The sequence below is a fragment of the Macrotis lagotis genome, chromosome 7, assembly GCF_037893015.1.
Source record: "Macrotis lagotis isolate mMagLag1 chromosome 7, bilby.v1.9.chrom.fasta, whole genome shotgun sequence".
NCBI classification, from domain to species: domain Eukaryota; kingdom Metazoa; phylum Chordata; class Mammalia; order Peramelemorphia; family Peramelidae; genus Macrotis; species Macrotis lagotis.
This window is the reverse complement of record NC_133664.1, coordinates 170,416,616-170,442,728: the sequence shown is the minus strand read 5'-3', so window position 1 is coordinate 170,442,728 and position 26,113 is coordinate 170,416,616. Positions and strand designations below refer to the sequence as shown.

General features: G+C 34.1%; 2 protein-coding genes across 5 annotated transcripts in view; one reads left to right on the top strand and one right to left on the bottom strand.

Moving 5' to 3' along the window:
* ELAPOR2 (endosome-lysosome associated apoptosis and autophagy regulator family member 2) overlaps positions 1-18,617 on the top strand; it is a 337,228-nt gene extending 318,611 nt beyond the window's left edge. For all 4 annotated transcript variants that reach the window (XM_074194058.1, XM_074194061.1, XM_074194059.1 and 1 more), the window contains 4 exons: positions 570-696; positions 7,159-7,337; positions 8,816-8,981; positions 14,532-18,617. In XM_074194058.1, coding sequence (XP_074050159.1) covers positions 570-696; positions 7,159-7,337; positions 8,816-8,981; positions 14,532-14,591 — 532 coding nt within the window. In that variant the 3' untranslated portion in view covers positions 14,592-18,617. The remainder of the gene's footprint in view (positions 1-569; positions 697-7,158; positions 7,338-8,815; positions 8,982-14,531) is intronic.
* A 4,770-nt stretch (positions 18,618-23,387) lies between these two features.
* Positions 23,388-26,113, bottom strand: part of GRM3 (glutamate metabotropic receptor 3) — a 114,378-nt gene continuing 111,652 nt past the window's right edge. Inside the window, exon 5 of the mRNA XM_074195167.1 lies at positions 23,388-23,923. Within this exon, the coding sequence (XP_074051268.1) occupies positions 23,850-23,923 (74 nt within the window). The 3' untranslated portion in view covers positions 23,388-23,849. The remainder of the gene's footprint in view (positions 23,924-26,113) is intronic.

The following is a 26,113-nucleotide window of genomic DNA, read 5'->3' as shown; positions in this document are numbered from 1 at the left end:
TTTTCTGTTTTCAATGAATTTATGACTAAAATGAGCATTTCCACAAGATTGGTACAGGAAAAAAAAAGGGACTGGAATTTTGATTGGCCAAGTCACTCTTCTTTTCTTGGCTTCCATTTCCTCAAAAGTAAATTAAAGAGTTTAGAGATTTTCCACTGACTTGTGTCTGAGAAGTTCTTACCAAAAGACTTATTTTTTTCTATTTAATACACTTTGAAATTTCTTTTAAACAATATTCGGACCTTATTGTAGAAGCAGATTGAGTTAACATTCCTCTTCACAAATAACAAATGAACAATAAAATAAAAGTGTTACAAACTTTTTCCCACTCTAGATCCTAAGAATTTGTGAGATCCTGGGGCTGAGACAGAACTATGTATGTTCAAGGTGATTTCACCTAAAAAATTGGTAAATAAGAACCTTGAAGAGGGGGCGGATTTTTATTTTTGACTCTGTATCTCCTGAATCTTGCATGGGACCTGGCACATGATAGAAGCTAAATAAATGCTTATAGATTGAACACAAATTTGTTTATACAGTATTCCACATTAACTGTTTCTCTTCTTCAGCACATGTCCAGCGGGCACCTGTGATGGCTGCACATTCTATTTCCTATGGGAGAGTACTGAAGCTTGTCCTCTGTGTACAGAGCATGACTACCATGAGATCGAGGGAGCCTGTAAGAGAGGATTTCAGGTATGGGATATAATAATGAACCTGGAATAGGCAAGGAAGTGTGCTTGTGGGTCTCTGTATTGCAGGACCAACCTAAGCATCTGAGAGATACAGCTGTGATTTTGGAGATGTAGCTTCATGGTTTAGTTATTGGGTACAATCTTATTCATAACCTAATGTGGTTTGAAAATAGGTTATACATTAGCTACAGAATATTTGATGAGTTAGAGGAAGGTATGCACTAAAAGAGGAAAAAGAATTCTGACAAGTAGAGGAATAGGCAAATATTTTTTCTGCCATTGAATAAACACTGATGTCATTAAAATGAAATATGACTTGCAAGATATAATTGTATGGTCAACTAAAGGAAGATGAGGGGCTGGCCTGAACCAATTAGTATGTATAACATTAATGTTTCTTTGAAGATAGTATAGGTAGTATAGGCTTGTGTTTTTAATAATCTTACTTAAAGGAGACCTTTGAAAGAAAAAAATTACATACTCTTACATATATATGTGTATAAATAAATATATATATATATATTTATACACACACATATATATGTGTGTGTGTGTGTGTGTGTGTGTGTGTGTGTGTGTGTGTGTGTGTGTATGCACTGTATTGATCTCTTCCAGTAAATGAATGAATAAGAATTGTGGGGGTTTTTGGGTTATTTGCCTACCATGAATTGTTATTTTCATGCTTATGGCCAGTATTGGCTATTTGCAAGTTGGATCTTACTGCAAAGAGTCATATTTAATACATTTTAGTAAGAGGGAGTGTTTTCCTTTTAAAGATGAAGAAAACGAAATGCATAAGAAAACAATCAATGGATTACCTTGAGACAATTTGTATCAAGATGGTGATAGATTAGGAGTATGGAGAACAGATCCACTGAGAATCAGTTTTTCAGCAATCTATAAAAATGAGCATACTTGGTTCTCAGAATGGAGACTCTTGTCTAGGACTCAGTCAATGAGCATACTATAAGAAGTTCTGAATCAAATTGATCTTAATCTCCTTACTTTAAATGAAACCAGAAGAAATAGGAAAGTTAAAGCTACAAGAAGATATGGCTCACAGGTTCTTCTTATAGTGGAAAATTAAAGAGTTGATATCAGTTTTATTATGCATTCAGAGGCATAATTTCATGAGTAAATTGGTCAGCACATTATTGCACTGTACATGATAAGCATTCACAAAAAGATCTGCGTGAGAATATTTGAAGCCAACAGATGTAGGAACATCTGTTGTAGAGAATGAAGAGATAGAGAAATTCTGCAAGGAACGGAAGACCCCCAAAATGAATGACATATACTTTAATATTTGGTGACTTTATTATAAGAGGTATGCAAAGGAAAGGATGCCAAAAATATGTTTGGAAACATGGTTCAACAATAGAAAATAAGATGGACTAAGGGCATATATAGTACTTAGAACCATCATACTTTTGTATCATGAATATTTTCTTCAAGAAGAAATTCAGGAGGCATCAGAAAATCCCTAAATAGATGTCAAAAGGTGATAATGATAATATCTTATGAGACAAGAACAAACTGATTAGAAATATGGTAGAAATTCCAGAATTCCCTATCTATATATAGTCAAACAACACTTCTCAGAGAAGATAAATTACCAAATTAGAAGAAAGAGTGAAAAATATAGGGCTATTATTATGTACAATTAATTGAGGCAATCTAATTCATTTAACTAAGTTATTGACATGTATTGTTCCATTTCTAACCCTGATGAGAGTAGGTTTCCAGACTTACCAGCTCTCCTTCCCCATTTAATTCCTCTGTATCAATTCTTTGCACATCTCATTTGTATGAAAGAAGAGGTAACTTTTTTTAAAAAAAAGTCTTTTCCTGGACCATTTTACTTTTAAGAATTTCATCCTACTTAGCTCTATCCCTATCTTTACTTCTAAATACCCAGCTACTAATAACAGTCTTGGACATATGATTTAAATTTTCATGTAAATAGTTTGTCTTTGTTATTATGTCTTTATAATTAGTCTTTATTGTTTACCTTATATTTCTCTTGGTTCTTGCATGTCAAATTTTCTATTAAGTTCAAGTCTTTTTGTAATAAAATCCTGAATGTCTGGCAATACAGTGATTGTCCATTTTTTTAAATCCAGAATTATGTTTTACTTTGCAGGGTTTGATATTTTTTGGCCATGATCCCAGATCTTTTGCTGTTGGATATGCTGTGTTCCAAGACCTTTGATATTTTATTGTTGCTGTGAGGTCTTGTGTGATTTTTTTTTTTTTTTTTTTTTTTTTTTTTTTTTTTTTTTTAGGTTTTCACAAGGCAAATAGAGTTAAAGTGGCTTGCCTAAGGCCACACAGCTAGGTAATTAAGTATCTAAGGCTGGATTTGAACTCAGGTACTCCTGACTCCAGGGCTGGTGCTCTATCCACTGTGCCACCTAGCTGCCTGGGTCTTGTGTAATTCTAATTGTGCTTCTCACATATTTGAATTGCGTTTCTCTTGTTGCTTAATATTTTCTCCTTAAAAGGGGATTTTAGAATTTAACTATGATATTACTGTCATTTTTCCTCCTAGGATCCCTTTCAGGTGGTGATAAATCTATGTTATTTGATTTTTAAAATCCTTTTTGAGTTTTTCTATGATTTTTTTTTTTTGAGTAGCCATGACATTATTCTTTGGTGTAGGAGAGGCTCTTTTTCTTTCTGGATCCTCCTCTGAAGATAAACCCTGATTTTATCTATTCCCAAGGTAACTGTCTATGGTTTGATTCTTTCTTCTTTGCCATCTCATTTTTGATTTTTTTAGCAACTTTTTCTTATATTCATGTCAAATTCTGTGGTGTGAGGGATAGTGTCTCTGTCCTCATGAGCTTTGTCCTGGACCCAGTTTCTGTACTCCTTTTTCCCTTCAAATCATAACTAGGGACTCTCGGTGCATAATCTTGACCTTTTTTTTTTTAGTTTTTTTTTTTTTTTTTGCAAGGCAAGGGGGTTAAGTGGCTTGCTCAAGGCCACACGGCTAGGTAATTAAGTGTCTGAGGTCAGATTTGAACCCAGGTACTCCTGATTCCAAGGCTGGTGCTGTAGCCACTGCACCACCTAGCTGCCCCAATCTTGACCTTTTAAGCTAAAGTCTTTCCCAGATCTCATTCTGTATGAGGCAATGCTCATTTGGATTAGAGACTAGGAAACAATTGAGAAAAAATGACCTAGTTTGCCATCATGAAAGAATCAATCAGGGAGGAGAAAACCTCAGAAGTTTTTGTCCAGAATAGGAACATTGCTATTTGTACTCACTCTGAGTCAGGATCTAAAATATTGGAATAGGGAGTACCCATATCATTGAGTCTTGGATATATCAAAGTACTCAAATGCTATTTTTTATTAGTACTGTCCTGTAAAGTTCAAGTCACAGGTAGATCATGTATTTTTTCTATGATTCATAGCCATAGATTATATGACTAGCTCCAAATAGTCATTCACTAATGTGATCAGCTCAAAAATGTGTATTGCTATTCATAAAGGGGATTGAGTAAAGGGGTATGAATGGATTAGCAAAAAACCATAACTATTTCTAGGAAAAGCTTCTGCCCATGTCTATCTTTATTCTGGGTCAGTAGGCTTTCTTTTTGTATAAGAAATAGCTTTATTAAGATCCAGTGAAACATTGATCCTTTGTAATTATTTTTTCTCTTTTAAAAATTAATTTTTTCTGAATTAAAACATCAAAAAAGAACATTTTCATATGTATATAATACAAAAAGATTCTATATGAAAATATGAATCTCCATTTCATATTACTTGCTTCAAAAAAAGTAATGAGTTTTGTACATTTAACAGCTATCCTGTCTTTGCTTCCTCCTGAACTTCCTTCTCTTCGATGTATAAAAATATTATAATGGCCCTCTTTTTTAGCGTCCCTATTGCTATTATCCAGTTAATTTAGGGGAAGACAGGATTTTAAAAAAGCACCATTGTAAAAAAATAGTCAAATGGAAATAATCTGTTTCCACAAATGTATGTCTATATACCTTGTACCCATCACTTCACTATTAGAATGTAGGTAACATGCTGTATCACAGGTGCTTAAGAGACATTGCTGGTCATTGTTTTGATAAAAGTTCTTACATTTTTCAGAGTTTTTCTTTGCAGTATTATTCCTGTATGAATTTTTCTTTTGTTTTTGCTCACTTTAATCTGCAATCAGTTTACACTATATATGACTCTTCAAAATCATTTTCCATTGTTTCTTATGGTATAATAAGCCATAATATAGCACAATTTGTTAAACTATTCACCAGTTATCTAAGTCAATCTAAAGCCCCTCTCCCCTTAGATTATAGTTTCCCCTTTCTTCTTTTGAATATCAAGGTGTTTATTTTGCTTGTGGCTATTTCTTCTTGGATATTACCCTTGTTCTTAATTCTCCTTTCCCCATCGTTTCTTCTTTAGAAATTGAGGTTGATATTGCTACACTAAACTTTATGTGTGTATTTAGCTTTCCTTTATCTATTTCAGATGAGAGCAAGGTTCATTGATACATACTCCTTCACTTATTCTTCATATTCTTTTCACCCATCTCAGTTATAAGAAATAGCCAGTATCATGCCCCTTTTCTTCTTTTCTATAAAAAGTTCTTTTTCTCTTTTTTGGTAATCTATTCTGTTTGTCCTATTAAAACACTTAAGGTAGAACCAATATACCCCTATGACCTCTATTTTTCTTATTTTATTTCTTTGGTACCCTTTGGAGACATTACAGTTCTGGAGGGACCTTGGTTTCTTTTCTCTGTTTTAAAATTTTTAGCACTAGATTAACATGCAAATCTTTTAAAATATTTAGATAAAGTTACTTTTCTTGGGGTTTTTTGCACTCTTGCATTTATATTTCATAATTTCTACTTCACTGTGGTATTTTTATCAGGAGTACTTGAAAGTCCTCGATTCCATTAAAAATCCATTCTCTCCTGATCTCCCCAATGGAGGATATTCAGTGTAATCGGGTAAATTATCCTTGGTTCTAAGGCTACATACAACTTTTACCTTTTGGAATATTGTAGTCCATGATCTTCTCTGGTTCTTAGTAGAAGTTGCTAAGTTTTACATAACCTTGACTAGTTCTATGGTATTTGGACTATTTCCTTAACATTGATGAAACTTTAGGATTTCCTTTTAGGAGCTTTACTTTGTCTTCTGTTTCTAATAAATATGGGAATTTTTAATTTAAGATTTCGTGAAATATAATATCCAAGCTTTTTTCTTTTTTTAAATCATGGTTTTCAGGGAGTACAATAATTCTTAAATTATTTTTTTGGTTTCTTCAGATTTTTAATAGCATATATTACATTTTCTTTTTCTTCTGATTTTCTTGAGAAATTCTATTTCTTGGGTAAGGTTCATCACATTTTCTTCTGAGCTATTCATTCTTCAAATTATTTTTCTCATGAGCTTTTATTGTTTGTAGTATTCATGTAGTCTTTGTGAAAAATACTTTTTTTTATTCTCTGTTTATATATGGTATAAAGTTAGCTGTTTGATCTGTAATTTTAAAAATGTTAGTGAGTATTTTCTTTGATTTACTTATCTTTCCAATTCCAGTTCCTACATTGCGGCTTTGTGCCAGGCCCAGGTTCCACCCATTGTTGTCCCTTTGAGAGAAAAATGAGCTCTGCTTATTCTCTACCTTGATTCCCTCATTGACTTCCCTCTTCTAGGTATTGCCCCTCTTGGAGATTCAGAATACTGGATATTCAGGGCTTTCTTTGGAGTTTCAGGTCAGAACATAAGGGGCCTTAAAGTCCCTGGGCCTGCCCAATATGATCTCTATGGCACCATATATGCTCTTGTGTATTATTATCCCCCTGTTCCCCTGGACCTTTCTGATTCTCTTGAGGTTTTCTTTAGAGAGTTTCCCTGACTTGCTGTCTCCAGGTAATAAATATTCATGGGTGTGATAATGTTTTTTAGGAGCTCTTAGATGACTTCTCCTGTAGATCTGGGAAGAAAATATTAATTATGCAATTAATTTATTATATAGTTACTCATATATTTCTTGGTCATTATTTGTCCTGGTATGAAATCAAATCAAGGATTTTTCTGGATTAGGTGGTCTACCTTTAAGAAGTCTTCACATATCTGTACTACCAATGAATAGAGCCCTCCATGGTGGAAGCTTGCAGACCCCATGAAACCCTATTCTCTTATTAGTTACTCTGACTAGATTTACTGTCTTTAAGTCCACTGTGATTCTGAATAGCCAGATATCAATTTACTTTATAGCTTCATGAATTTGTCAGTTTTATAATATTGTTCCTTACATCATGTACTAGATTATAAACATTCTTAAAGGGAATTATCATGCTGTGATCTTCATCTGTTTTTTTCTGAGGGTCTAGCACAATACAATGCCCATGATACCTTTAGAAATGCTACCTGAACTTGTCCAATTTAATGGAGTCTGTAATGTTGCTTTAATTTTTTTTTTAAAGGAAACCTTATATGTATGGAATGAACCAAAGCAATGCATTAAAGGAGTTTCCTTACCAGAGAAAAGATTGACCACATGTGAAACAGTTGACTTTTGGTTAAAAGTGGGAGCAGGAGTAGGTGCTTTTACAGCAGTTTTACTTGTGGCCTTGACTTGCTACTTTTGGAAAAAGAATCAAAAGTGAGTACCCTTAATTCTTCTTACATTGACATATTGTAGATTCTGTCTAGTTTATGAAAACTAACAGTTCTTTACCATATACCATTCAGAAATCTCTTGTAAAAATGCTGTATAAACTTCATAGATAGCATAAAAAGTACATTGTTTTGCCTATAAATCTATATCTATATCATATATATATATATATATATGTATACATCATAGTATTAGATCAAAGAAATTGAGTGCTGAAAGGGCCTTGGCAATCACATAGTCAGGGGCGGCTAGGTGGCACAGTGGATAAAGCACTGGCCCTGGAGTCAGGAGTACCTGGGTTCAAATCCGGTCTCAGACACTTAATAATTACCTAGCTGTGTGGCCTTGGGCAAGCCACTTAACCCCATTTGCCTTGCAAAAACCTGAAAAAAAAATCCCAAAGAAATAACATGACCTCTCTCCTTTCGTTTAAGATGTGGATCTTAGGATCTAGAGGGATTAATCTAGAAGGTTGAACAAATTACTAATGGTAGATTTGAAATTAGATCCAGGTTTTGGAGAATTTTTCTAGTTCTTTTCACATTTTACCATGTTGACATCTTGTCTTTTCCACTGTCTCATCATTCTAGTAGTCAGAATTGTGAAGTTCACTAAGCATGAAGGCAGAAATAGAATTTAATTTCCTCTAGAAAAAATATGAACTTTAGGGCAGTAAATATTTCATTTATGTCTTCATCGCCTCAGAACAATGATTGACTCAAGAGTACTCATCTAGTAAATGTTTGTGACTTGATCAATTTTTATTTTACCCTCAGAATTCCATCTTTATCTTATGTTAAACTTTTTGACTTTTTTGAAGTGACTAATATGTTGGTGGAAACGGGAAGTATCAGGTGAAGTAAAGGAAGACAAATCCACAAATTCTGCCTTCTTTTTTCTATTTCTTGTTGTCTTAATTTACTGATTAAATCATGGGAATCCCTAGAAATACTTCCTCTCCTCCCTAATTCATCTCCAAATCCAAGAAATATAGTCAGGGTTCAATGTTATTCTCTTTTTTACAAATGCCCAACAGTGTGGATAATCAATCACTAGGAAATAACTGATGCTGCTGATTTTGTTGTAATTACTGATCAAATTCTTAATAAAAGTTTGTGTGTCTAGGGGGTGGCTAGGTGGCGCAGGAGATAGAGCACCGGCCCTGGAGTCAGGAGTACCTGGGTTCAAATCCGGTCTCAGACACTTAATAATTACCTAGCTGGGTGGCCTTGGGCAAGCCACTTAACCCCATTTGCCTTGTAAAAAAACCTAAAAAAAAGTTTGTGTGTCAAACCATTGGAAAGAAAGACTACAATAGAGCTCTGTGTAGAAGGATGAAATCTGAGTAGGTGGAAGTTTTTTACTATTATAACAGTTAGGTTGATAAATGGCTACCTAAAATAAATGTCTCTTGATTAGTATTTAAAATACTAATTGCTACTTTTTTCTTCTTTATTATTTAGGTTGGAATATAAATATTCCAAATTGGTAATGACAGCTAATGCAAAAGAGTGTGAGCTCCCAGCTGCAGATAGCTGTGCTATCATGGAAGGGGAAGATAATGAAGAAGAAGTTGTATATTCTAATAAACAGTCACTCTTGGGGAAGCTCAAATCTTTGGCAACAAAGGTGAGAAATAAAACTTGAACTTAGTTCAGCTAAACATTCATACAACTGTGACCCCAAAAGGTCCATATATTTGCCATTGAGATAAATTACTCTCAAATTAAGATCTATTTCCTTTGCATACTCTTCTCTCCCTTTTTAAGAAAAACAGGCTTTTCCATATGAGTAGCCTAAAGCCATTCTGAACTAATGAATAATTTAAGGTAACCATGTCATTATGAAAAAATATGTTGGAAAAGTTACTTATAGATTTATGAAACTTAAGAAACCAAAGCTTCACACCAATATGCTATGAGTACTTGTTTTCAAAAGGGAATCAGAAGGTACTAGATGTGAAAAAACTAAAGAGTATTTTTTTAAAAAATCAAATTGACTATATTGTAACAGAAAATGTTACTTATTTGAGAGTCACATCAATTATCTATGCAGTCATATCAACTAGGTCAAGCTAAAATAAAAATCAACATCCAATTAGAGGAGAAAGGCTAGGTAAGAACCAGATATTTTAATTAATTACACTAGCTTCAAACTTTTCACTTCAAATGAGACATTAATACCTACAGTGGGAAATCTTGAAAAAAGACAAAAATAATACATATCATAATTACTTTTTTGCAAAAGTTTAGTTGTTATAAAGCAATCGCCAGAGATAGTATAACCAAAGACAGTGCCAATTAAGGGCAAGTTTTCAAGATGTTTGTTTGCTTATGGCTATTCCCTTCCTGGTATTTTAATATTCCCTCACACTTCACCTTTACTTAGCTAATTTCTAAAATGTTATAATGGAGGATGACATAGGATAATGAACAAGATTGCCTCGTAAAATAGCAAAAAGCAGTGGTAGCCAAAACTGATCAGCAGAAAAATTGGTCTAAAACTCAATTTGGTCATATCATCTCAAGAGCATTCTATAAAATTGGCAAAAGAGCAACACTTAGTTGGAAAATGAAACCAATCTGTCAATGTTTCTATAGCAGTTTATCATCAGTGATAATGATCAACTGATGAGATGAAGAAAAATAGCCATTAAAATGATTAAGTTAGAAAGGCCAAACATACATTGAGAAAAATCCATGTTGGAGGCAATAAAATCCTCAAAGCACTGAGGAATAATCCTACAAATTACCCCAGAGAGGGAAGGTATGAAAAGAATGGAACGATTAAAGACAATGTTAATACATCCATAAAGTAATATACAGAGCATCAGTAACTTCTGACTCACAGGTCTACTTTAGAAAATCTTTATATAAATGATAGATGCTTTTATTGATACAAATGTAGAAGGGAACAAGTAGATTTTTAAAACAAATTTTTATTGACATTAATTTTTGCTCTGCTGTCATTTCTTAACTCCCTCCTCCTCCCCAAGCCATTCTGTATAACAAAGTAGTTTAAGTAAAACAAACCAGCACATTGGCCATTTCTGACAACATATGTCTCATTCTTCATTTATAATTCACTAAATTTCTAGTATAGGGAAGTAGTTTTCATTAATAGTGCTTTGAGTCAATATTCATTATTGCATTGATTAGAGGTTTGAAACCTTTCAGTATTGCCTTCTTTTCCATCTTATAATTGGGCGTCCTACAACTTGTTCTCTGGATTTTTCCTCTCCTCTGTGATTCAATCTATACATGGTTTTCCAAGTTGCTCTGAATTCTATCCATTGTTTATTGATATATTCATATGTCAAATATCAGATTTGTTCAGCCATTGCTCAATTAATGGGAACTCACTTTGTTTCCATTTTTTTGCTTCTATAAAAGTTGTCACTAAATATTTTTTCTTGTGTTATGGGTTGGTCAAAATGTATGAATGGTTTGGTGATTTTACTAATATAATTACAATTAGTAAAAGAGGACATTTGGGCCAATTCATAGCTCCCCCAACAATGTATTAATATCAGCTAGGCTTTTGCATGCCATTCTCTGGGGCAAACCACATCTTTGAAGTCACTCAACTAGCTAAAATCTGCAGAGAATAGAGCATCATGCTATATTATTGTTTGTTGATTTACCAAAAAAAGAGGAAGGAGGATAAGAAAAGTCGGTAACTATAATAAAATTAAATAATAATAAAATATTAAGTGTTCTCCAACATGGAGTCTCTCATGCCTAGGTTAAGATCATGCAAGTTTCTTTTGGAAATACAACAACAAATATAATTTTATTTAAAGACTGTCTGATTGTTACCATCAGTTGAAGCATAAAACAGGAAAAAATTGAATGCTCACCAAACATGGAGTCATGGAGGATGTTGTATATAAAGACTAAATGGAATTTGGATTTCCTATAAATGTCAATTTCTGTATCAAATCCATGGCTATTAAAAAATCTCTTTAATAAATTCCATAATTGCTCAGAAGAGATTAGGGACCAATTTTTTAAAAACTCCAAAAATGAAAAATGCCTATTGTCCAAATTGTGGCATTCAATTTTAAGGTCAATATATTTAATTAATACCTATATCTGGTGAAGTCATTATAGATTGACAATGAGTTTGCGTCAATATTTGATAAAGATGCCAAGGTGAATTTTATGTGAAACATCATTCAGTACTTTTAATAATCCCCATGCAGTTCCCTAATGCAAAGAGCCATCTTTTCAACACAGGTGTTCTCCTGGCAATATTACATGCTTATATATCTTACAACATCACATTCTCTAAGAAATTAAAACTGGGTGATTCTAAAGGCAGTGCAGAGTATAAATAGGTTTCAATGTATTTCTAATGATGGATCTATACATGAGAACTAGAATATAAAGATATCATTAAGATTTTGTAAAAAAAAAAAAAAGTCCTAAAAAGACCAGTTATGTGACTAGAGGAAAAGTAATAATAGTGACCGGCAATTATATAGCACTTTTTAGGCTAGCAAAGCAGTTTACAAATTTTATCTTATTTTAGCCTTACAACAACCCTGAAAGATAGATAGGTGGTATTATTATCCTTATTTTATAAGAAGAAAGAAAATGTAACCAAGAAGTTAAGTCACTTGCCCAGTAATACATAAGTTTCTGAGATGAGATTTGAACTTGAGTCCTTCTGAGTCCAAGTCTAACACTCTATAGATTCACAATCTAGTAGTACATATGAAATGTCTTTAGTTCATTTGATGGCTCCTCTGTGTGAGGGAACACATGGAAGAATGTGGATAAGAATCATAATAATAAGAAAATGTGTGGCTGGCTTGTAATCTAGACCAATAGAAAGAATATCAATATCTGTGAGATCATAGAATTATTGAAAATCATTACAATATGAACATTGCCATATTATACTATTAAATATTGTCTGAAAGCAAATTTTGTCAGTATTCTAAATTAACAGATGGGAAAAAATACTTCACTTAGATTTTTTTTGTCACTTGACTTTAAAAATAGAAGGGACATAAGGAGGGAGAAGAGACGGAAAAAATTCCACCAAATTGTTGAAAAGTGTAAATAATTCATTGTAGATGGTTCAGTGGATAGAACACTGGACTTGTAATAGAAAAATTCATCTTCAGATCCAGATTCCAAAAACAGGCACTTAATAGTTATGTGATCCTAAACAGGTCACTTAGCCCTCTTTGCCTCATTTTCCTCATCTGTAAAATGATGAAAAGCCATTCCAGTGTCTTTGCCAAGAAAACACCAAATGGAAAAATGAAAAGTTGGACACAACTGAAAAATCAGTCAACAACAAAATTATAGTTCATATTTGACTGTTACAGTTAATACAAAACTTCATTCAGAGCAGCCCTTGAATCAAATAATGTTAAATATTGCTATTCTCATTTAATTGGTTAAGAAATTGAGACTCAAAAGAAAAAGTTAAAAGGCTTGCCTTTAGTCAATAGACAGCAAAGTCAGGGCTGAAACCCTCATCTTTCTGGTTTACTATTTATTTTGCTATATCATTACAGAAATAAAACATGTTAAAATGGGTAATAGGGAGAATAATATGGAAGCATATTTCAACATTACTTGATGTCTTAGTAACCATTTATACCAGGGAGACATCTTGCCTGTTGAGAATGTTTAAAACATCCCTCTCCTGACCATATTGCTGGACCTTTTCCTCTCAAGTGGTCATGTACTTCATCCCCCAGTCTCAGTTATATCTATTCAACTTCTCTTGCCAAATCCATTAAAAAAAGTGAGGGGGGGAGTGGAGAAAGGTTGAAGAGGGAAGGAATGAATGTGTTTATATGTATGTGTGTGTTCATATGTGTACAACAAAAGTCCTTGGAAAAGTTCTGAAGTCCAGAATTCAGGAACTGGGTGAGGAATGGAATGAAAACCAGCCTCAGTCCTTCTACAAAATGGAATTATTCAATTAGAGGAAGAATTCATCAATGAGAGAAAGAGATTGATGTTACAGGGAGAAGTGACATATTGTGAAGGCTGCAAGTATGGTTTAGGTGGTCCAGAGGGATGTGGTCCCAAGGCTGAGAGGAGGAGGCTACAGCAAAGCTTTGAAGTTCAGAAAACAGAAACAGGACTAGAAGGGGGAATGAAGACTTACATTGGTCTCTCCAAAAAAATAGAAGACTTCACCAGTGGTGGAAGGGGGGGGTGAGTCTTGCTGAAGGAAGGTTCATATTGAAAAGGTTAGTTAGATTTTCCAAGATGTACAGGTACTAGGAGCTGAGGGAAGATCCAGTGTAACCAGCATGGTTTAGAAATATAGAAACCAGGAACAATACTGGAAGGGAATAAAAAAACAGTCTGGCCTTTTCTACAATGGATAATCTCCTCTTTTGATTTGTCATCTCTTTGGTTAAAGGGGTGAGGGAAACCTAGAATTTGTTTTGAATTTATTTTCTAATAAAATCCAGCAAAAATATGTTTCTAGAGTATATTAATTTAATTAGTTATGATTTATTTCTCATAAAAAATAAAATATATGGCATTCTTTACTATGTCCTGAAACAAAAATATTATTTTTACAAACCAATTATCCTAAATGATTTTTTGGATTTTTATTGTCACTCTTTTTAGCTAAGTTCTGCTTCTTCCCTTTCTTAACTCAGATCATATTATTTGGGAAAAACATTTTTATTTAAAATTATTAAATAACTAAATTATTTTTTAAATTAATATTTCATTAAACTAAATTTAAATAAAATATTAAATAAATATTTTTAAAAATACTTTTTACCCATTATTGGACCTGGAAAGGTTAAGTGACTTAATATTGGTTTTGTGACCTTGGACAATTCTCTTAACCATTCATGGTTCTGGGTAACTCTCTAAGACAAAATTATAGAGAGGCAGACCTTCATGGGAGAGGGATTTTGTGATGTTGGACATTACCTATATCTATACAATGAAATCACAGTGCTTACCTCTATCAAATTAGTACAGAAGTATTAAAAGTGATTTGTTTCAGTTCTCAATTGGTTGTTTCTGTATTCTAAAAGATTTTTTGTTCTCATCTTATGTGAGTTTTCATTTCTATTTGAATCTGAATAAGAATATGGAGTAATCTCTCTGACCCTTTCCACTGAGGATTCTAATCATTGCAAGATTTTATTGATTTATTTTTCTTTGACTTTTTTTTTGGAAGGAAAAAGAAGATCATTTTGAATCTGTTCAGCTGAAATCCTCAAGATCTCCCAATATATGAAGAGACAGTGCTGCCTTTGGACAAAGGAACAATGAAACCTGCTTTCTCATTTTTACAGGACCACATTTTAGAGTCCATCTTGGTGTCCAGGACTGTTGGTGATAACTGTGAGAAATTCTGGACTGTTGATAAAAGAAGGTTGTAGCCTTCTGGTTGTCTGATTGCCTTATCATGTGGTCAAGTACCTTGCCAAAAAGGAAAGCAAACAGTTTGGTGGCCAAGCTGATGGTGAAGTTCAACTCAGGAAAGAGATACTTGTGTATATACATAACTGAAAATCAAGTTTAAAGTCCATCAGTGCACTGCTGATGCATGCCATTTAATTAATTGGTAACTTTCATTTTTTCTAACTCGAATGAGAATCATCATATGTGTGTGTGTGTGTGTGCGTGCGCGCGCGTGTGGTATGGATGTGTGCATGCATGCCCAATCATATGAATGTTTTCCCTTATTCTTTTGGAAGACATCAAACTTTCCATGAGATACAATCCCTTTATTTATTACCTAGCTTCTGTCTTTTAGCCCCTCCCATCATTTCAAAATATAATTTATCTTCAAAAAATTAAGCAGTTCTTGAGTCATAAGATCTTGAATTTTCTCACAGAGGGCATTCCCTTTTGATTTCAGAAGACCAACTTTTGATTTCAGAAGCCCAAATTATCACCCTTTGGGAAAGAATAGGCTCTTCAGATGCTTGTGGTATTGGAATGTATGGTCTTTCCAGAAATTCTGTAATAGGAGGAACTTAGATAATGTGGTAATCTTTAAGGAAGGACTTGATGGAAAACATAGACACCTTTAGAAGAAAATGAGAAACAACCAGGATGCCTATCTTAATGAAGTCAATCAATTCCTTCATTAACATGAAAGCCACACTATAGAAAACTTCTTAAATAAACATTCAAGTGAGGACAAAATAAAGTGAGATGGATTATTGTGTCAAGTGGAGAAATGCAAAAGCTAGCTTATCAAAAGGTGCAAGTTTAACCTACACCATTAATTTCACAGTTATTAGCATTGTTTTGGACTCTTTGAAAAAGTGAGATAAGCTACTTATCCTCTTGTTTCATGTAAAATCTAATTCTCAAGGCATGTGAATCTTGTGAGATATTGCAATTTGTGATTTTTTTTTGGAGAAGTTACTCCAGTCAATAAATATCTAGCTTTGGAAAAAAGCTTATGACTGTCTGTATGACAAGGAAGTTGTATCTGGGCAGGAAAGGGAATTTTATTATTATCATTTTAAATAAAAGGTGATTTGGTGATTTTTTCTATAATTATCATTGCTAACAAGATTTAGGCATGTGGTTTATTAAGAACAGGTATTTGGATGATGAAGGAATTGGTTAATTTACTACAAAGTAATTTATTTTTTTAGAATGACTAGGTACTGGAACAGGATCTGGGACATTGAGTATTTTGGAGTGTCCAGCATGGTTCTAATCATTAGTAGTTTATTTAGTGCATTAGTATCTATTTAATTCAACTAAGGTAGAGCACTATTTATTGACTAAAAGAAATAAGGGAGGAGAAGGGAGGAGGAAATTCTTACTGACTTTCTGGTTCCAGGTACTTCACATTCTTAGAATATCACAGTTTATAATTTTGGATTCAATGTTTTGGAGCGTGGAATGGGACAAGAAGGAAAATACATATTTGATTGTATCTGGATAAATTGTGTGATTTTACACCATGATATTTTGATTGTATGTTAATTAATGTGTTGCTTGTTTTTTGTTTGTGTGTATTTGTATAATTCTACACTGCATCACACACTTCTTTTCATCAAATTTGCTATTGTCCCATCTTTCATATGTGGCATTCAGGGATACAGTCATTCATTGAGTAGAAATATGTTTATGATTTTAGTTGTTGGATCTTTTATAAAGAAGATTTTAAAAAAGTATTCTGATTCATATACAAACTAATTAAGGAGCATTGAAGATCATTTTCCCCTCCTCTGATCAAAATTTAAACCACAAAAAGAAAGCATATTTGAAATCTGCCCTTCCTGGTTACTGGCAGAACTACAACATATGGTTGTGAATATAGTAGTGTTCTGCAAGAATAGACAGAGACAAGAAGATTCCACAAAATCACCTGTCACCTTTCTCTCTTCTTGGCTATGCTCTACATGTATGTTCCAAGCCATAGAAATAATTGGGATTTGCTCCCAGGTATCTCCTTTCTTCTCTTGTCACTGGACTTGAATCTCTGACATGTCAAAAATGCCTTAAATTTTAATGAACTATCTCACAATGTCGTTGATGTGGAGGAGTTCTTTATTTTACTTCTAATTTTAGATATAAAGTAGCATTTTGTCAGCTCAGTGCCATCTTTGGTAGAGGAGCTGTCTTTTACCTTTATTTCCCAACAGTCTGTCATTTTATGCCACATTGTCCTGAGCCCTGAAAAAACACCCTTGAAGAAGCATTATAAAGAAAACATGAAGACCAACTTTGGCTGTTGAATTCACTAAGGTTTTATATCTGGGCTTTACAAAACTTAATGGAATGTTAGAAGGCATAAAGGAGTTAATTGTGCCACAGTGACTTTTAATGGACATTGTTAGTCTTTATTATTTTTTTCTCAAATGGTAGAGAAAGATTTCATAAAAGGCGTGGTTCTGAAGCCTTAAATACTTCACTAAGCCAACTGTCGCCTATAATGTCTTCTAGCATTCTGCCAAAATGTATTTAAAGCAATCTTCCACTAGATGAGAGAATGTCTTCTGTGGATAAATTGTTTTATGCCACCTAATAATATGGAGCAGTTTATGTGTTCACTTGATTAAATAGACTACATTTTATCACTCTGTTGCCTTTTTTTTTTTGTATTTGGTTATGAGTAATTGCATTCCCTCTGGGATTAAACACATTTTATAGTATTTTTATGCAGCCTAGCTCAACGAAAAATAGTTGTTTTTGAATAGACTAAATATCTGCCCTTATGATACCATTGCAAGAACTGATTGTATTCAGGCATTATGGTAGTTTTCTGCAAGGATTCTAAATATTAAAGAATCTATCTCTTTAAAAAAGAAAGACCTCAATATTGGGCTGGAAAAGGCAGGTTTGATTTGCTTGGAGTTTGGCCATTTGATATTCTGTGTCTAGACTTTTTTGGACAAATCTTCTAGTTCTGAGTTTCTTGTCTTAGTGCGTCTTTCCAAAGATATTAATGAAAAGGTTTGTGTGGGTGGGAATCCACTGTGCCTATACTTACACACACACACACACACACACACACACACACACACACAAACACACACAGTACATAGGAATAGAAATTCCTTCATTGATAAATGGAATATAGGTCAATATCTTTGCTGTATTTTGTAGTTTTAGAGAGTTGCCTAGGGAATTATGAAGCTATGTGACTTCCCAAGCATCACAGTTGGAATGTATGAGAGGTGGAGTTAAAAACCAGATCTTCCTGGCTCCAAAGAGAATTTTCTCTCCTTTCCTTTCTCCACTCCCACTCTTCCTTTCTCAGGTAACTTAATATAGAGATATCCAGCTTTCTTGAGATTCCCGTTATGTGGATAGGAATAGCCTTCTTTGATTGACTACATGACCTGAACAAGCTCTTTATAACTGGCAAGTCTGAATTCACTCAGTGTAGCTACCATGAATGGAATGTGTGTGCTTGCCTTCCTCCCCATTCTTGTACTCCACCTCTGCAAAATTGAACTGGGCAGGTCTGTTTCTATTCCATGTCATTTATTTTCAGGGTCAGGTGCTGACAGTGATTCCCCACAGTTCCCAAGAGTTCAAATCCATGGTGACTTTGAGCAGAATTCCAGATAGGACATTACAGCCAGCCAACCCAACAGGAAAATCATGAGAAGTCAAAGTGCCTGTTCCACAGCTAAAGGGACATTTTGTATTTGGAAGTGAAACTGTGTTCTTATAGAACTGAACTAAACTATGAACTAATCTCTTCCTTTGAGACTGAAGTGGTATATGGAAAAGGATTAAATCTTTATGTTTTGGGGGAATAAATTTGTATATTTGAGACTATATTTTTGACATAAATATTTTCTTGCAAAAGATAATCCAATCTTTTGCAGAGCCTAGATTCGAAAAATATTTTTGGCATGAATAATTTTTTGCAAAAGTTAATCCAATTTTTAGTGCTTAAATGGAACTGAAATGAAAGGTTTCTCCCTACAATTGGGAAAATACTCTCATTGGTGACTAGAATTTTTTGCAGAGTCATCTCTTCCCGTGTCTTCCTTTCTCCATATTAACTATAAGGTACTCTTCTATTGCTGTTTTCCAATTATTGTCAAATCTCACCAGAATTAAAATGATGTCTTTTGGAACCAAAATGTCTGTTCTTTCATTAAGCTATCTAGTTCTATTCATTTATTAACCACCTTCTTTCCTTAATATATAGAGTTTTGAGTCTTGAGGCTTCTTGTAATCTGAGAATGACCGGTTTCTTCACTAATAAATTCATTCTTGTATGGTATCTGGCTTGGCAGATTCATGTTAAGTTTAATCCTTCCTCACCTTCCACTTCTAGTTTAAAGCTTTCTTGATAAAATGCATAAAACTCCAAATAGATATATTTATATATGTCCAAATATAATCTATATTACCCTACCCCCCAGGTCTCTTTAAATGTTCTCTCCAATTCTGACTAAGAGCTCCCTTTCATCTATATTTTAAAGCCTTGTGAGAAATCCAAATTCCATTCTGAGACAGTGTCTTAAACCAATCTTCCTTAAAACTTACTTCCTTGATTGACCTTCTGAGGTCTTCGTTTTTCAAGTCAGGGGAGAATAAAGCACACAAGCCCAAACTTGCATATACACACAAACACATGCACAAATTGTCTTTGGTTTCTTGTCCAGCAATACTTTTTAGTCCCTTTTGGCAGATCATTTGTTCACACATGAATTACCAGAAATGGGTAATAGTCATTAGGTTTGAAAAGTTTTGGGAGATTCTGTCACAGTCCCAGGAAGACAGTTCAGTAAAGTACCTATTTGTATCTTATTAAGAAGTCACCAACCATTGGAATTTGTTTCTTTTCCCTCTGACCTTTGCTAGATATCCTGTCTTCTGATTAGGATGTATGTCTTCTTCAGAGTAAAAATCCGCGCCCCCCCCCCCCCCCCCCGGAAAGTGGAATATCTTTACATGGTTCCAAAGGTTCAGTGGTCTTTCTTCTCATTCTTCTTTGTCATATTTTATTACCCTTTAACCTCCTATCACAGGTTTTAGGATTCCTCTCTTTCTCTGGGATTTTCTTCCTAAGAAACAATGAGTCCTCACACAGTTGGGATATGTTCCTATAACCCTATCATCTTCTCTTCTAGTATGGAGTCTAGTCCACATTTTATATACATACAACATTTACTTGACATTAGCATTACTTGACAAAGTATTCTCTGAAGGTCACTCTAAAGTTTCCCTTATCTTCCATAATTTGTTGGAGAACCTTAGTCTCTTGTTTTTTCCATAAATACTTATGGTCAACTTTTATGACTAATATAATTGTTTACATTCAGAGTCTTAGACATGAGAAAATCCTAAACAAAGTTTTTCCTCCAGAAGTTTTGGGACTTTTTTCCTAAACCAGTTCCTACCTTTTCTTTAGAGGTTAGGTATTCACTCATCTATTTATTTGTCTATCTGTCTATTGGGCTATCTGTCTATCTTTGAAGTTCATTTCAGTCACCTAAACTAATTCTGTCAAAGCACTAATTCATACAGTAGCTAACCTTAATTGTTATCCAATAAAAGGTACTTTGTAGAACTCTATCATCTCAATTTTCTTTCTTTTCTTGGATTTATAGATTTATGTCACCATTTGACTAATCTGACTTCTTTGCTGTTAAAACTTCTGTATTGTTTAATCTTATAGTTTTTCCTCATGACTTTGCTCCTTACCAACTAACTCTGGGACAAGGCATGGTTATGGAGAAAAAGAGGAGGAAGAAAATGCTTAATAGAAAGTCTCAAATAGACCAAAAATATTTGACTTGCCAGTGAATTTCTTTTCTTCTCTATAATCTGTAAACTGAAAATCTTCAAAATTGAACCATCTTTAAATCTGAGCCCCTGATTTAATTTCCCTAAGAGAAATAGAATCAAGGCAACTAGGTGGTGGGGTGGATAGAATACTGGACCTGGAGTCATGAAGGCCTGAATTCAAATTCAGTGTCTGGTACTTAGTAGTTCTTGTGACCTTGAGCAAATCCCTTAATCTCTTTATTCAGTAAAGTAGGCATAATAATAACACCTACTGACCAAAGTTGTAAAGATTGAATGAGATAATAATTGTAAAGTGCTCGGTGGGATGACTAGCACTTTGTGGGGGTTTAATATATGATTTATTACCTTTCCCCTTCTTCTTCTCCCTTGGAGTACTGCACTTGGCGTTAGATATTAATTCAAATCCTGCCTCTAACACTTACTAGCAGTGTGGTTGTGGGTAAGTGACTTAAATTCTCAGTCCCTAAGGCAGTTCACTAAGTTTATACATTGTATATGAGTTATCTAATTTTAACAAGATTTAATTATATATATATATATTATAGATGAGTTATATAAATATACATATGAATGTACCTATTTGTGTGTGTGTGTGTGTGTAAAATTTAATTTTTAACCAGACTAAAGCTGTTGTACTTATTAGGGGTCAATTGAAAAATGTTTATAATATTTAATTAATTGCTATTAGTATATTATTAGACTTTTAGATATACTCTCCATTAATTACACAATCTTCATTGTTGAACTCTGGAGATTGAAGTGGTTTTGCAAAGATAGATATAATCTCCAGAAAGATGTCATGTTCAAGCCATAAAGAAAATGAATGACCACAATAATATGACACAAGCACCCCACTAAATTCGGCTCTATGTGAAATGACTTGTCTGACTATCCCTCTAAAAATTCCTTTTTTCCCTCTCCCCTGACGACTTTAAAAACATTTCTAGTGATTATACATTAAAGGATGTCATGAGAGTGGAAAATAAATTCATGGCATGAAAGGAGAGAACTGTAGGAGGGGCTAGGGTGTTTTTCATGATATTGGCAAAGCAAGCACTGAAATACATGGATGATAGATCAAATCACACATCTCAGAAGTGCTGTATTCCAAGAGCCACCCACAGTCCTTAATTGTCTCATTTAGGAAGATCCATGATCCATTTTATGGTTTGAGGCATCAGCTGTAGCACTGAATCACCCATCTTATTGCCTTTCTTAGTGTCACTTCTCCTAAGTGGACTGAGATTATTTTTCCTTCCATTGGCCTTGTCTTTGCCTTTCTTCTGAGCTGATGCTAGTTCAGAGCATACATGCTTAGCTAGCATTACTGCCAGTTTTCAGTTATAAAAGAAATATTTTTGTCTAGTTCAGCAAGTGCTATTGATTTCATTATTTAATTCATTCTCACCCCCCCATGGTGACCTGTTTCTTATGTGATATGAGAATTCATGCCCTAGTAAGCAAATCAGTTACTAGAGATGAAAGGTTTCATATACCTGAGTGTTATTTTACCTTTCTATTTATACCCTTCTAAACCTAACCCACTTGGATTTCATATACATATATTCATTTCTCTCTAGTTGTTGCAAATCTAGCCCAGGTATAGTTATTATGGATTGTATTATTCAGATAGTAACATTTAATTCTCTTATTCATCTTAATTCCACTATCTGTATGGCTGCTGATAGCTTGCTGTCAGCATCTCAGTTGTGAAAACAAGAGAAGTCAGAACTAAAATCAGTCCTTAATTTTGAGATAAAGAGAGGAAAACACTATGGGATAACATCAAGTGTTTTTTTCTGTAGGTTTCTTTCTTAATATTCTCCCTGTTTCTCAGGGCCCTTAGATTCAAGGACAAGGGTCCTTATTCTTTTTCTGTGTCCTACATCACTTTTGGCAGCCTGTTGAAACTTATGAATTTCATCTCATAAGAATATTTTTAAATGCGTAAAATACATGTTTATTAAAAAATCTGATTGATTTTAAAATACAGTGTTTCAAATGCAAAATGAAATAAAAAAATTCACTAACCTCAAGTGAAGAATCTCTGAATTCGGAAAAAAAAACCAAGCCAGAAAAACTTAGAAATGAAGATAAATTCTCTGTTCAGAGTATTATAACTATGACTTCTGCATATTAGTTCTGGGAAATAAAGGACCTTGCTTTAACCTTGACTTTTCACCTAAGAATGGAAACAGGATTTTCCATAGAGCGAACATGCTACCCTTCCCAATATGCCTCACAACAACTGAAGTTTTAATAGGAAGTGGGCGCTGTGGTCTGTGTAGCTTATCAAGATGAACAGGATCAATTTTGAAGTCTTTAGGAGGACTGACTCCTTCCCTGGATAAGTTGGAGAGAGTAATGTATGGGCTTCTCAAAAGAAAAGAATTTGTAGGGACCACATAACTATGTTGCTGTCTTCTAACTTGTTATTTGTTAGTATTTCCCACCATGGACTCAACATTACTACCACACATATCTGGGGTTCTTATGTCATCCTAACATGGTGACATTTAGAACTAAGTTTTGATCTGGGCCTATGGGTTTCAGGGGGTCTGTTGTATGATTTAAAAAAAAAATCTTTATTTTAATATAATTGTTTTCCTTTGCTTAAGAATCTCAGATTTAGAATGTAGTAGAAAGTTGGATATTCATCATTCCTTTCACACTCTAAGGAGAAAAATGACTTGAGCTCTGGGTTCAATCTTCATGAAGAAAATAAATAAAATGAAACACCCACCATGCTGGAAAACCTTGAAGGTTTTATTGTCAATATCTTTACATTAATACTGATTTCTCCTTTTTCTGTGCTGAGAAAAACAATCTGTTACACATAATGTAACTTTAATATACAACATAGAAATGCATTCTAAATTAGTTACAACAAGGACCTACAAAAAACTTCATAGGAAAAAAGGTTACCTAATATTGCCACCATGTTTGCAGTAGACTCTCTCTTTCTTGGCCCAATCACCACAGCTTGCCTATGTAAACAATAGTTATTTCCAAGTCCTATGGAACTGTTAATTATAAGGGTACTAAAATTGACCTAAAAAGTTCTAACACATCACTAGGTACTGTACAATCCTCAAAAATAATTTATTGTACTGTTTCTAAAAAAAGGTACTAGGGTTGTTTTTTTTTTTTTTTCATTTTGCTTTGTTTTGTTTGATCCAGAATTGCACAGAATGTGCATGTTTGTCTAACAGTCTAAACACACGAGAACTGAACTGCAAAGTCACGATGATCACAGAGATGAGGTGGTGGAGTCAAGGACTTCCCTCCCGTTGCACACCGTGGGGACATAAGTGCTGGCCGAGGCTGGAAAATACAAATGGAAAGCAAGAGTCAGTCCTAGAAAATGAACTAGAGATATAGCTACACCAGACAGAGCCTTAAACCTTGGTTCTTGCCCTGGCTTTGACACCAATCGACTAGGAAACTTTGACCAAGTGATTTACTCTTTCTAGGGTTCAGTTTTCCCATATGTAAAAGAGAGGATTAGTCTCAACCATCTTAAAGGCTCTTTTCAGATTCTACCATTCTAGAACTATCATTTTTTTTTATTTTTGGTTTTTTTTTTGCAAGGCAAATGGGGTTAAGTGGCTTGCCCAAGGCCACACAGCTAGGTAATTATTAAGTGTCTGAGACCGGATTTGAACCCAGGTACTCCTGACTCCAAGACCGGTGCTTTATCCACTATGCCACCTAGCCGCCCCTTAGAACTATCATTTTACCTACTTTTGATTGAGAAAGAATATAGATGTGGAGAAGTCAAAATCAGAGGAGGAAAAAAAATCGAAAGGCAATTTGATTTAGTAAGTGTCTAGAGGCAGCCTTGGAGTTAATAACAATAATAATGATGATGATGATGATGATAATAGCTAATATTTTTATAGTGCTCCCTCTGTGCCAGGCATCATTTCAAATAATTTACAATTGTTAGGCCATTTGATTTTCACAACAACACTGGTAGATGTTATTAGTATTTCCATTTTGCATATGGGGAAATTTAGGCAAACCAAGAGGTTAAGTGACTCTCAGGGTCACATATTTGTTAAGTGTCCAGGGCTAGATTTGATATTCCTGACTCCAGACCCAGATTCATCTTTTGGCTCTAATATATTCTGGTTTTGAAATGCTGGGTAAGTCATTTAACTCATCAGTGTTGTAGGGAACTCTGTAGGATTATAAGCTACAAAAAGCAGAGGCAAACCTGCATTGGTAGAAGGAGTTTCCTCATATGGAAATCCCTTATGTTGATGGAATCATGACTCCAGTCCATTCCCTGTTCTTTCTGGCTCTGGAATGATTTCATCCTAAAGTCAATGTGTAGAATCTGCAGAAGCCCATGTGTCCTGTGTCAGAATGGTCCATTGACAAAGCTCATATCTAGGTCATATTAGGAAAATAGGGCCTGGACTTGTAATTTCACTGGCATTCCAAAATTCCTGCATGAGGAAATTTCCTCCACCAAAGCATCTTGACCCCTACTCTGCAACTTCTGGGCCTAGAGAATGGCCTAGTACATCAGAAGATGGAGGGAAGAGTTGCAGTGTCACAAAGATAGGATGTGGGAGGATGAACCTTGGACTCAGAGCTTCCTGACTGGTAGGCCAACGTTTCACCAAAACACACTATACTCTTGTATTACGTTAATAATAGTGAATGCATCCTAATTTGCATAATATTCCATGCTTTATGAAGGCAATTCTATATATTAATATTAATTTATATATATATATGTTTAAACATATACACACTTTACCTCATTTATCTGTTCTTGGCTTAATATTTCTTCAGATTTTTGAGTTTAACAAATTAACCTGATAAACTATCAGATTGCTAATGATTTAATGTTAAATGATGAAGGTAACATATTTACATTTTAAAGAAGCACTCATTTTAATCCAAAGAAATGTTAATTTTGAGGCATTTACCTGTTTGTTGAAAAAAGGCTTTTGAATAATGAAGTACCTACTGTGTGTAAAAAAACCCATAATGAATAAATAAATAGAAGACTGGAGTCAATTTTTAACCAGCTGTTAATGTTTCAGAAGATTAAAGTTTCAGATAAGATTCCTGTTATCACCTACTTATAGACTTTGAAAGCACCTCCGCTATATATTATTCAAAGCACACCTGAATGAGACTATTCTCTCTACAACAGGAGCATCAAATACACAACCTGTATCTTACGCACAGTGCTCTCAGTATGACCAGAAACATATTAAAACAGAATTGGGAAGTATTTTACCAAATAAAATATAATAAAATAGATAATATAACATTAAAATGAAGTCAATATGCAGTGCACAGATACCCTTATGAATAAATTAGTGGTCCCCTTTTCTATTTGAGTTTTATTCTCCTGTTGTAAAATATATACAACAAGAAACTTCCCAGTTTTGCTGGAAAATTTCTAGTGAGGGAAATCTACTACCTCCTATGGCACCCATATTTGAATAGCTCTAGTTTTTTGGAATTTTTAAACTTAGATTAAATAGGAAC